The 13,512-nt window shown below is 44.4% G+C and overlaps 1 protein-coding gene across 1 annotated transcript in view; it reads right to left on the bottom strand.

The window, feature by feature from the left end:
- Positions 1-11,158: 11,158 nt before the first annotated feature.
- HRH3 (histamine receptor H3) overlaps positions 11,159-13,512 on the bottom strand; it is a 2,491-nt gene continuing 137 nt past the window's right edge. The window contains exons 1-3 of the mRNA XM_041478399.1: positions 13,331-13,512; positions 12,882-13,048; positions 11,159-12,031 (exon numbers count right to left, since the gene is read on the bottom strand). The exon at positions 13,331-13,512 is cut by the window's right edge and continues 137 nt beyond it. Coding sequence (XP_041334333.1) covers positions 11,159-12,031; positions 12,882-13,048; positions 13,331-13,512 — 1,222 coding nt within the window. The remainder of the gene's footprint in view (positions 12,032-12,881; positions 13,049-13,330) is intronic.

Genomic DNA, 13,512 nt, shown 5'->3' with positions numbered 1-13,512 from the left:
TTAGTTTAATGGTGAATTGTTTTGGGGAATTGTGTGCTATAGGATGCCTTTCCACTTTTTTTTGGCAGGGGCTGGTGTGGGTGGGCTTGTTTTGATTTAGGTTTTGGTGGATTTCTTCTACATCATTCCCTCTTGCTTTCCTCTGTTGAACCCTTTGGTGGTGACTTTGCTCCTTAAGCTGGCGAGAGGAGAGAGATATGGTAGATTTTATTTCTCATTCTGACAATAAGCTGTGGGAATTCAGTGTGAATTGAAGTTCAGTCAATTCCATTTCCTGGAGAAGTCTGAGCTATAATTTTGTTTAGCACTTTGCAATTCTAGTACTCTTTCATTTTTTTAGTACACAATTACAACATTATTTCAGTGCTAATTGTAGGGGTTTTAATTTATTTTATTTTATTTATTTTCCCCTTTGTATGTCCTTGGAAAATGTAAGTGGTATCAATTGCCCAGAAAAAGAAAATCAAATGCTAATGTAAAAGCAAGTATTAGAAAGGACTGCACTTTTAAATGTGGATACTGAGGACTTATTGCAGTACATTAACTAAAGCATTGAATCTGTGTGTTTAAGCATGAGATGTTCTGCAATCTACTTTACTTACTGTTTCCTAAAGCACTTTTTTATATTACCTAATTTATGTTTTTTTTTACATTAGGAAAAGATCTTCCATTATTGTCTGTGTCCTTATTAAGAGTCTTCATAGTAAATTTGTGGTAAGTGAATAAGTACTCTTACTTGAACATGCTGAATAACTTGTTACCTGTTCATTAATTCAAATTAAAGAATGACAGGAGTGGCTGTGAGCCAGAGATGCTCGTGCACATGGAGTGGGATTTTGTCATAGTTCGTACAAGCTGCTGACACGGATCCACCATCCAACTGCCTTTCTGTCCTGTCTCCCATGGGATCCTGTCAATGGAGCTCACTGTGCAACACCTGCACTGGCAGTGCACTGTTGTGGGAAGAGCTTTGGTGTGGATTAAAACTCCCCCCTGACACTGCTAAACTTCATCCCAAGGTTAATGTGTGCCTGGCCTGTGAAGAACAGCTCTGTTTTCTGCTAGTCCTCCATGCTGCAGGTCCTAGTGCCATTCCCCAGCAACAAATATTTCTGGTTTTTAAATAGGGGTTAAATGTGCCTGCACTGTAGAAGTCTGGAAAGACTGCAGTTATTGCTTGGAGGGGAGTATTATTACTTGAAGGGGAGGTTACATTTGTATGCCAATAATGATAAAAGATGCTTTTGCAACTCTTGATAACAGAACAAAGCTCCCTTCAGGCTGCACTTTTGATTTTTCTCTAAGCAGTTCTGAAATTTATCATGTGGAGTGTGCCCATTTTTCTGAGTCATAAAACCTAGCTGGTAGAAGGACAAAGGCAGGGAGATTTTCATCAACCTTGTTTTAATGTTGAGATTATGTTTGTCCTTCGTTTCCCCACTGAGAGTAATTTTTCATCTCCTCTTTTCTGATTGAAAGAGAATTGTCTAAGGAGGCTTTAACAGCATCTCATTTGTCATCCGTAGGGTTTGGGGTTTTTTTCTCTGCCCTTGTATATATAAAATATAGCATTGACTCCTTGAACTTTGCATTCCTTACTCAGCTCTCTTCTTTGCAGGTTGCTATATTGCTCTGCCATCAAGGTGAGGACATGTATTTGTGTATTTTATAGACATTTCCTGACTGATGAGTGAGAACTGAAGACCAACCATACTACAAATCCACATGATTATGGTTTAATAACTCACTTGTGTCTGCATGTTCCATTTCAGTAAGGCTGTGGTTGGTTACTTTGTTACAATCCATTTTATTCTGGTAACATTCAATTCAGGTAATTGGAGTGAGTGGCATAATGCAGTGGTGACCTGCGCTCAGTTTGGTGGGCTTTTAACCTGACTGTAGCACTGCAGAAAATTCAGATGCTGTTATTTTATGTCATGATGCGTGAGTACAAGACACAAAACATCCTTGTGCTATTCACATACACTGAAAATGTTTTATACAGACACAACCACCTTTTGAAGTGCAGGTTTAGAAATGCACTTTAGATCCAGACTTATTAAGACTGAAAAGCTGAAAATGAACTGCTGAACAAATTATCTTTTGTTATTCAAATCCTACATAGAGCCTTTTTGTCTTTGTAACTGGAGAAATCGATAGGCAATTAATGTGCTGGTAACAGTCAATATTTTAGAAAGCATCTGATGGTTTGGGATCAATTTTTGCATATGGAAAATCTTCGTCATGGTTTAAAGATTTCTCATTTGAATCTTGGCATTTGGGTTCTTGGTGCTTAATTACCTTTGAGACTGGAACATCATTGTTTCCCAAAGACTTGTGAATCCCCACCCAGTGCTTCCTTTGTACACACACTAATCAGCTACTGACAGAAGTTACTATTCCCTCTCTAAATCCAGATTAATCTTCCCCTAAAAGTGGAAAATGCTTATGACAAAAAATATTTGCATAAGGCAATGTAATTGCTAAAACACTGGTTGTCAAGACATCTGTGATATTACAGATGAAGTATCCCTATTTTCACTATCTTATTCAAGAAATCATAGTGGTTTCTGGCTCTTCATTTCCTGTTGTTTTCCTCTCTTATAAATCAGGAAGATGAGTTTGGGCAGCTAGAATGCTGTCTTGGTTTGAAAAGACAAACTGCCCTACAGATGGCAAATAGAATACAATTGCTTGGCAATCCAGGACACACTGGTTGTCAAGAAGACATCTGTGATATTACAGATGAAATATCCCTATTTTGATTATCTTATTCATGAAATCATACTGGTTTGTGGCTCCTCATTTCCTGTTGTTTTCCTCTCTTATAAATCAGGAAGATGAGTTTGGGCAGCTAGAGTGCTTTGTCCGGCTCAGCAGCCGCCTCTCCTTGCCCGCTTCTCGCGGATCCCCTCACGCCGCCGCAGCGCCCGGGGATGTGAGCACCGCGGCTGCCGCCGCCTCCTCCTCGGTGCCCGCCTCTCTTGGCCGGGCTGGTCTGCCGTGCCTCCAGCCCCACTTTGTCCCGGAGCTTATTGGTTTCCTCCCCGCCCAGGGAGGATTCCCCGCTGCGGGTTTGGGCGGGGCGGGCTGCTCCCGCTGCTCCTTCCTCTCCCTCTCCGCTCGATCTCGGAGCCCCCTGACCGTGGCTGCTCCTCCCGGCTTCCTCGGCCCCTCCGCGCCGGGAGGAACCGGAGCCTCCCCCGGAGCCCCCGCGGTGCTCCCGGTACTCGGTGCTCCCGGTACTCCCGAGGCTCCTGGTGCTGCCGGTACTCCCGGTGCTCCCGGTACTCGGTGCTCCCGGTACTCCCGGTGTTCGCTGTGCTCCCGGGGCTCCCGGTACTCGGTGCTGCCGGTACTCCCGGTACTCGGTACTCCCGGTGCTCCCGGGGCTCCCCGTACTCCCGGTACTCTCTGTACTCCCGGTGCTCCCGGTGCTCCCGGTACTCGGTGCTGCCGGTACTCCCGGTACTCGGTACTCCCGGTGCTCCCGATGCTCCCGGTACTCCCGGTGCTGCCGGTACTCTCCCGGTACTCCCGGTGCTCCCGGTACTCCCGGTGCTCCCGGTGCTCGCGGTGCTGGCGGGGTCGCCCCCGGGTGCACCCGTGAAACACATTTAAAGCGTAACCTGGAAAACTATCACCCTGTTAAATCAATATTTTCTTACTGTGCTCGCGGTGCTGGCGGGGTCGCCCCCGGGTGCACCCGTGGAACACATTTAAAGCGTAACCTGGAAAAATGTCACCCTATTAAATCAATATTTTCTTACTGCGTGGCTTCACAAAACGTTTCTTGTCTTCACCTACCCGCCCCCACAGCAGACGAGCGATGGGAGTTTAAAGCCCGGTGCAAACGGGCCCGTACTGGGCTGCTGAGCTCTGTCCGAAAAACCCCAAAGCAGGTAACATTAAATAACTCCAGAGCCGGGGGTTGTGCGTTTGAAGCTTGCCCCACTGTGCTATGGGTTGGGTGCCACATCAGCTGTGCTTGTGCCTCTTGTGTCTATAGGCTGGAAAAATGTATTTTATTTTGGCAAGCTAACACATCTCTGTTTCTAAATCAACCAAAATTTCCCAGCTTCATTAACTAATTTATGGCCATTAGGAAGATGGTTTTGATGGATGAAAATTTCATGGGTTTGAAATTTATTTTTTTTTTTCAATTACTGTGTCTTATGTTTCTGAGTGATTTTTTAGATCTTCTTTCAGTGGTAGAAACTGAATCATGGAAGGCTGAGGTCCAAACTTAGCCAGGCTTGGAAAAGCCTATATCCCACTGAATTTTAAGCATTTTGAATTAAAATATCTGCCTGGATTTGGACCCTAGCAACTTGCAGAGTCACACAGAAATTCTGTGGCAAAACAGATGACCTGGAATTTGGGAAATAATCCTCCAGTATCCACTTTACCCTCTTCATGGAACTGCAGTCCATGGCAGCGTTTAGGAGCTTTAGGAGAGCTCACTCACACAACTCCCATTTCTTTTTTAAAGCATTCAGAAATTCTTTCACAGTGGATAAAACTTATTCTGTAGATGGATAACAACAATTGCCATGTGAAACATCTACAATTTACTAACTGGTGCTACTAATTGATATAATTATCACTAATTAAATGTTCTAAAGATAGTGATTTTTGTAATTGTTATTCAATGGCTTGAAGTGGCTTATGAAGCTGATCAACAGAACAGTTCTAGAATTATATGTTAAGACTAAATTAAATTAGTGCTACAGAAGTTATTTTCCTAATCTATTTAGCCTGAAATAAAACTGATATCACATTTAGCTAACCAGGGCACTTGATGAATGGGTGCACAGTAGAAGATTTGCTCTTAGTTAATACTCAAACTGAAAAATAGCTATATTCCCTCTTTCATGCCAGGAAAGCCTAAGTGCTCATACACTAATCGAGAAAATAATTGCAGAGGGCCACAAATGTGCTTGAGTAAAGAAGGAACTTGTTCAGATTTTCTCAGAAAATGCTATGCCCATTCTGGTCTTTCAGTTAATAGACCTGCTTTTTCAAAGGTAATTTGGTAGATTCTGTCAGCACACAGATACCTTTTCTGAGTCTGTTGTAAAAGTGGCATTAGGCTGACTGAAATTTATGTTCTGTATTCTTTTGTTGTGAAGGAGGCAATGCTGATTTGGTAACTTCTTATGCCACGGTTGGGAGTGATTAATATTGCTTACAAATATTTCCTCTTTACAAATGGTGACTGGAAGGCACTTTTCTGAAGTGGTGCATAGTGCTGGTTCTCAGTGAAGTTATTGTTGAGGTGAAAGCATGGTTATTAAGATGAGTCAATGGTAATGACCTTAAATTCCTGATTTCCCCAGCTTTTAGTAATTTGTTCAGTACTGCTGGAGCATCTCTCAAGAGGTGAGTGAAGGAAAGTTGAATTTCTGGGTTTTTTCAAGGGAAATCAGTATAATCCCTGTGTTATCAGGGATTATCTCATTTTTGAGATTGTCACTTCGTAGTAGAGGACAGGAGCATGTGAGACTTGTGAGGGGGAATTTCTAAGGTATTTCAGATCTTATCTCTCTGAAATAGAGATGAACTGTTCTGCAGGCTTCTGTCTGCACCAGCTCTTCCCAGTGAGAGCTTCAGGAAGGATGTGTTGGGCGTTTTGGTCCTCTGCTGAGGTTTTATATTGCCCTGGTGCTGTATTCTTCCAATGACAGTCATATTTGACTTCAGTCTTTTCCTTACTCTGGAATTAGCTGCGTGTCAGCATTCCTCTGCCTATACAGTTCCATAACATTTTTGCAACCTTCATTTTGGTTAAAAATTTTAATGACAGCAACAAAAGACCTTGTTCCTTTCATGAAAGCTCTTGGATAGCAGCTTAATTCCCAGAGCACTGACCATGGGCTTCGTAAAAGTATTACACGTAATATTTTATCCCTGTATATTTTGAATACAAGCTGTATCAGAGACATTAAATGATGGTTTAACCATGGTGGTTGTGCTTCTTAGAACATAAAGTATAAATTATTTTCATAATGGAGGGTGATTGCTTTGTCAAACTGTTTTCAATTCATGGACACTGCAGGGTGCACTTGCAGCCTTGTGTTCAAGCGTTTATATGCAACCCCCATTATTGTTTGTTCTTCAATAAACAGCTTCCAAAGGCTAAAGTTGTGTGTGAGCTGTGAGTTAACAGCTAAAAAATTTGCCAGAACTGTTGTTGCCCTCCTAGTAAAGAGCTTGTTGTTTGTGAATGCTCAGAGAGATCTTGAATGAGATTATTAACTACTTTGCAATCAGTTTTCCTTCAGTGTTAATTGTGCTGCTAAATCCTAGGATATTGTGTTAAAAATAATTCCAAAGTCAGTGTCACACCACAGACACATTTTTGTGTTCAGAAGGTGTCCTGGATTGCCAATAATAAACAACTGTTATTCCTGCTCCCACATTCTTGCCTGAGAGCCCCTTAATTTCAAATTTATAGCAGTTTGGAGGGAGGGGGTTTACATTTTCCATTTCAGGGGAGGCTCCTGCCTCCCTTAGCAGGCACTTGTCTTTCCAAACCAAGACAAAAGAACAGATGTTTAAGGTGTGGGTCCAGTCTGCATAGAGAAAACTCCAATTTTACATGGAGAAAACTCCAGTTTTGCCATGAAACCTTTACAACCCAACCAAAGTTTATGTTTCACTTAGTGCCTCTAAGTCATTAAAAAAAAAAACTAAAATCAGGCAATAGCACCTTAAAAATGGAAATGTCATTAAAAAAAAAAAAAAAATAAAATCAGGCAATAGCACTTTAAAAATGGAAAAAAATAGTCTTGTTCTTCCCCCACAGAAGTGCAGGCATAGCTCAACCTATGCTGTTTGGTACTTGGATTAAGTATTAGCTCCCTTTTGCACCCAGACTGTGCAAGCACATTGCAAATGATGGAGTGAAAGTGTGGGGCTTGTAAATAAGTAATGCTTGTGCATCCTTAGCAATAAAAATGGAGCTGATTGAACTAGTCATTGACATTCCTGAGCTTGCAACAGGAGGTGCAGGGACAGAGCTGGGTTTTTTTGCCTTTGAGATGCTCACAAGTGTTCCTCCCTCAGGTAGTGGTGGGTTTGTTGAAGTAAATACCAGCAATAGTTTTAAATCTCAGTAAATGGTGGTGCTGGATTATAAGTAAGACCTTTCACCCTGCAGAATTCCTAATTGCTTTTCTAAACCCCCATAATTCCTTAAGCCTGCAAGTGCAACTATATTGACAGAAAATTGTTTAAAGGAGGAAAAGAAGAGACTTAAAGGTTAAGGGAACAGAGAATTGCTGTGACTTCCCTACTGTCCACAGGAACATCTGTGCAATCTTGCATGAAAGGCTGGCTTTGTGGTGGCAGAAATTGAGAGAGCTTTTCTCTTTTGTGGCACTCATCTAGGGCAGCTCGCAGAGTTTTTATTCTTGTCTGCAATTCTCACTTCAGAAGGAAAGATAACAATACTCCTTACTGTGCCTCATCTGTTTGCAGAACAAGCTCTGTAGAGTGCAGGACCAGGTCTGTACTGCAAAGTTGTGCTGGTGTCACTGCTCCACAGATGGCGTTGTGAAAAATCAATCCTCCCTCACAGAAATCATGTTGTCAAAGTTCTTTCTGGCAAGGATGTTAACCCCTGGTCTTTCCATCCTAGTTCTGCTGTGAAAATGAATGGTCATTTACAAACCATTAGCATTCTTTCAAATCAAAATATAATCATATCTTGCTACTTCCAAAGCCCTTCCCTCCCAGAAAATCTCATTAATTATCACAGACAGGTGTTTTCCCACAAAAGCTCCTTGCATTCTCTCTTCTTCTCCAGCCTCCTACTTGAGCTAATGATGTCTGTGGAACAATGGAGCAATTTCTGTAACTGCAGGTTGGACAGCAAAAATAAGGGATGGTAATTGAGGAAGGGCTGGAGGAGAGGCTGTGGAGCAAAGTTCCTCTGCCTGTGTAAAGAGACCTCTCATTACTGGTGATTAGGGAGGAAGCATTTAGAGAGACAGAAAGAAAGTAGCTGTGCTAAAATAAAAAATGTTTTTTTGATAGTTGATTGATATGCAGATGCTGCTGTAGGAAAAGACCACAGATCTCGTTAGGGCAGCCTTTATGTCCTCGAGTTAATGGAGTGGAGATTTGTACCAAGAGAGGGGAACTGGCATCACCTCCACTCTGCTCCTGTGGGAAGTCACTTATCCAAAAAAGCTCCCTGGCATGACTTGCAGCTGTGTGAATGCTGTTTTCCAACACTCCCTGCATAAATTAGATGCTTCTCTCTGGAATTAGCCAGGTTTCTTTTCTCTGTGGAAATGAAGCCTCTGTGCTTCCCCAAATATTTGAATCATATTCATAATTACAGCAACTTTTCCTTCATGGTTGTTGTAAACAGGTCCTGCTTGCTTAACTTATGACTAGACAACAGGAAAGAGGCAATTTTTTAGCCTCTAAAAATAAATGATACACAGGTGTTTTGCTGGGCTGGATGACAAGGACCCCTGCCTTATCCAGTGGTTCTGCATTTTCAGAATTCATATTGGATTATGCCTAGAAGCTCCCGAGTCGCTGCCTCTTCCAAATGCATATAGACATTTATATTCTGAACACTGAAAATCAGCAGAATTCAAATAACCTTTTAAGCATATTTGAATTAGTCATCAGATACTCTGAAACTTCAGATAATCTCCCAACATTTTCAGTATGAAAACCAGGCTCAGGTGTGACCCCATGTCCAAGCATAAATAGTTATTTTTCCTTTTTATCTGGAAAAGCAAGAGCTCTTATTTCAGGAAGGAATATAAGTATCTTCCCTGCAATATCCAACAATGAATAAAATTACTTTCAGCCAAGTGTAGATAATTCTGCCCACATGGAGGTCAGAGACCATGAAAATACTGTGCAAAAGGCTCACAAGGAAACATGTTCTTTTCTTCCCTCTGGGAAAGGAAGGGGTCACACCAGGCACCTTTTTTAATCAGAATGAATGATCTAGTAGTTCTAGCTCTCCTGATGAACAACTGAAGAGAACTACAGCTGGAAACTGGTGCCTTGGGCACGTTATGGCTCTGTCATTTTTAAGTAAACCAGTGAGGTTTGTGAGTTATAGGAAGAGTTATTGCTGATGTAACCTCTCCAGATCCCATGCTCTGGAAAAGACCAGAGAACTGAGAGATGTGCACTCACCACACCCTCAGGGGGCTGTCAGGAACCTGCTCACCAGAGGTAAGAGAAGCTCAGCTGTTTCAGGAGCTGGTTTTTCTGTGACATGTATATTTGCTTCCTCAGGTAAACCCATGGCTGTTTTGCTTCCAGTTGCATTTTATCATTTCTGACAACACCTTTTTCACCACAAAATATTCAGCAAGCTTCTTGTAAAAATACTTTATTGAAGTTTTCAGAAGGGAGCAGACACAGGGAAAGGTATGAGCAGGCTCAACATTTACCCTGTCAATTCACAGCACAGGTACTTCGAGGGGTGAATTTTAACCCATATATAACAGACTGACAGAACTTGTCACAAGTCTGAAATATCACATACACCAGACAAGACATCATTTAAAACCTGACTTCAGGTGACAATACTGATCTACTTGACAAATATCACTGAGATACAGTCGGATGGCATTTTCTTTTCACTTTTAGCAGCAGCCAAAAGCAGTTTGCTTGCAGCAGCAAAATGTAATTGGCAATCACAACATCATAAGCTTTTGGGGTACTGCTTTACAACATTTGGGTTTCTATTTGTAAGTGTAGTTTTCAGAGTTAGGATCTTGAGCTCCCCTGTGCAATACTGTTAAATACGAGCATTTGCCATGGCAACTAATTACTTATTTGTGTTACTACATCTCTGAGCAGTGCCAGCAGCGGAATTAATCTGCTTTTTGGTTATACTGCCTCTGTGCCCAAAGAGGCTGCGGAACAAATGGTCAACTGTGATGAAGCACGAGATGGGGGCAGAGTAAAATTACCAGGATTTTATGGTAAGACCAAGGCTAGAGCCCTGGTCTCTTGAATCTTGTGCTCTATCTGTGTAATTAGTTGACAGCTCTAAAAAAAAAATTAAATTAGATAGTAAAAGAATTTATGCTTGTGTTGACTGAACAAGCTCAAGCCAGGTCTCCAATGAAGTGAGGTATTTTAAAAGAAAGAATGCAAGAGTTCTTGAAAAATTGAAGAGGTCTGAAAGGAACATTTTAAAAAGGAATATTAAAAAAAAAAAAAAAAAACAACACAAGATTTGCTTCTATCTGAGCTTGTCATTCCCTGACACAGTGCCAGAAGCGTATCTTTAAAATCCTGCAGAAGATGTTTGAAGATGTCTTTGGGTTGTGAGGATGGAGTCTGTGGAGGAGCTGGCGCTGTGCTGGCACCTTTCACATGGGCACAGAATCCTTTTCCAGGGCCCTTCCAGGGCTGGTTCCTGCTGCATGGCTCTGGCCAGGAGGGAAGCACTCCCACGGGGGCACTGGCAGGACCCAGAGGAAATCAGAGCAGTTTTGAAGCAGGGAGGGATCAAGCAATGCCAACAGCACAATGCTCAATGCCTCAGAGCCTGGCTGTAAACTCCTTAGGGCAGAGATCTGTCCCTTCCTGGGGTGTGGAAGGGACATCTATTGCACCCCATGAAACAGGGACCCAGATTATGGCCGCAGCTGCTGTAACAAAAATGATAAATAAGATGTTTTCCTTCTGAAATTTGTTCTTTTCTTTCTGTGTCATCATCTATGTGTAATAGGTGTGAGGAAAAAACTCCCCCATTTATGAAGAAGATCAGGTCTGCCCACAGCTAAGCTGTAGTTTAGCACAGTAGTTTAAGCCAGATATTTATTTTTATTAGCTTTTTCTTTTCAGTTTTCAGTTTATTGGAGCAAAATGCTGGTGCTGCTCAGGCTGACTAGGTGGCAGCAGAGCTCTTTTGTGGCACCTGCAAGTGGCAGACACAGATTTCACTGCCCGTGGTTAATGTCAATAAACCCCTTTATCCTTCTCTGCGGTGGGATTTTGTTGTTGATGAACTAAAATAAATTAATAGTGGGCTCTCTTCTGCCTTCCTCACCTGCCCCACACCACTGCTCCTGGGTTCTTCCAAGGAAGCCAGCTCCAGTCCCACACCAGTACAGCAAAAGTAAACCAAGGCTTTTCTCATGCTCACACTGGGCTGGCTTCACCTTCAGTAGTTCTGAAGGGCATAGTGAGGCTGAATCTTCAGCTTCTTGGGGCAAAGGAGTTTAATAAAAGCCCTTCTGAAGCTGGAGTGGCAGAGGGGGTATAGGACAGGGTTGACAGCTGAGTTGATCCACAGCAGCCAAAAAGAAGTCTCATACCAGATCTCAGAGATGCACTGGCCGTGGCAGCCGGCGCGGATGATCATCAGGAGAGTGTACGGTGCCCAGCAAATCCCAAAAATGCCCACAATGATTGCCAGTGATTTGGCCACTTTCTTGTCTCTGGAGAGCCTGAAGCGTTGAGTCGTGCTCTGGGACACGATCTTCACCCGTTTCTCTGAGGACAGAGTGGAGGCTGAAGTTTTGCAGCTCTTTTTGTTGCAACACTTGGGTTCCCTGGAGCTCTCTGTTTCCAGCAGGTCTTTGGCATCCAGGCTGGAAGTGGAGGCTGCTGCTTGAGCTTTGCTTTTAGAGAGGTCGAGGGTTTCACCTGACTCCTTCTGCTCCCACTTACAGCATTTCAAAGAAAGCTTTGGTTCTGGGCTCCTTTCCACCTCTTCAGTGAAGGACTGGTTGTGCACTTCGTGGAAAACATCCAGGCGCATTTTGGTGCGCTTCTGGATGTTCAGGTAAATGCTCAGGTTGAAAAACATCACGCTGATGAAAGGGGTGAAAAACTCCAGCGTGGAGGCTGTCATGAGGAAATACCAGTTGTAGAAGAACTCAGCATAGCATTCCCCACTGGGGATGATGCTCTGGCCTGATATGTACTCCCAGCTGATAATGGCAGGTCCGTACAGCAGGAATGCCAACACCCACACCATCACCATCTTCAGCACTGCCTGCCTGGTGTTGCCTTGCTGGGCTCTGTAGGCGACCTGCAAGAGGAAAGTCTTTTCTTACACACAGTCCCACACCCCAGCTGGCTGAGGCTCCTCACAAATGGACTATTAGCATTCCTGGTAAAGTTGCTAGGCAATACCCCAGCAGTCCAACAAATTGATATGCCATAGGCAACAGGAGCAATTGCTAGATAAATCACACTCTTACAGGGAAGATTTAGAACACTCATTTTACAGCTCCAAAATATGGTGTCTGCTAAGTGGAAATGTACTGATTTGGCTGGAGCCTGACAGCTGTCTGCACCCACCACTTACCTGAGTTGCCCCCAGCTACTCCCTGTAAGTCCCAAGGAGAGGGACTTGACAAACTCCTGGGCTAAATCCGTGCTGTATTTGTAGTCAGGGAATGAGCAAACAGCAGTGGGTCAGATCTGCCTGTGAGCTGCTCGTTACCTCCTGCAAAAGGCTGAGCATTTTGATCTCCCACACTCTCAGAGATCTCTCCACATTCCCTGCCAAAGCTGGCAGTGCAATCTACTGCCATGAAGCTGCGAGTCTGACTGCAATTCACTTGTTTGTCCTGGGGATAATAAGCTGTTGCTAGTTTAAAGTCTGCTTCTCTGGCTGGCTTGCTTGTACACTACTATCCTGTCACCTGGGAAGGGGGCACCTGCACAATGGGGACTGAGCCTTACGTGATTTAATTATGCCAGGAATACTAATCTGAAACCACAGCTGAATTATGCATTTGTGGATGATTATTGCCTTCCAGGCTGAGAGATTCATAATTTCTGGAGGATTCAAAGAACTTTTAAGTATTGCAGACAATCTGGAGAATAATCAGGAGGAGAGTTATGTCCCTCTCAGCTGCCATGACAGGACTCACCGCTCTTGTCACCGAGAGGAACCTGTCGTAGCTAATTAGTACGATGTTGAAGACCGAAGAGGTGCACAGCAAGTAATCAACCACCAGCCAGAGTTTGCAGAGGCTTCTCCCGAAGATCCATCTCCCCGTCAGCACATAGGGCACGTAGAGGGGGATGCAGAAGGCACCTGCAAGCGGAAGGGCCCGTTCCCGGTGAGAGCCGGGCTCTGCCCCGGGGAACCGCGGGGTCCGGCCGGAGGGAGCGGCCGGGGGACAGCGGGAGGGGACCGGGACTGCGGGAGGGCGTCGGGGCAGGAGCGGGGAGCAGCCGGGCCGGCGGAGCCCCGGGCGCGCTGCCCGCCCCGCCGCCGAGTTGCTGCCGGGCCGTGCCGGTGCCGGTGCCGGTGCCGGTGCCGGTGCCGGTGCCGGTGCCGGTGCCGGTGCCGGGCGTCCCGCGGGCGGCACTTTACCTACGAGGAAATCCGAGATGGCCAGGTTGAGGAGGAAGAAGTTGTTCTGGGTGCGCAGGCTGGAGTCCGCCACGAAGGCCAGCATGACCAGCGCGTTGCCCGCCACGGTGACGGCGATGAGCAGGGCCATCAGCGCGCCCAGCGCTGCCGTGCCCGCGGCGGCGAAGCGCCCGGCGGCGGCG

Source organism: Pyrgilauda ruficollis, unplaced genomic scaffold (genome assembly GCF_017590135.1).
Source record: "Pyrgilauda ruficollis isolate IOZ18807 unplaced genomic scaffold, ASM1759013v1 scaffold45, whole genome shotgun sequence".
Taxonomy (NCBI): Eukaryota; Metazoa; Chordata; class Aves; order Passeriformes; family Passeridae; genus Pyrgilauda; species Pyrgilauda ruficollis.
The sequence above is the reverse complement of the archived record's forward strand: the minus strand, read 5'-3'. Positions and strand labels throughout refer to the sequence as shown.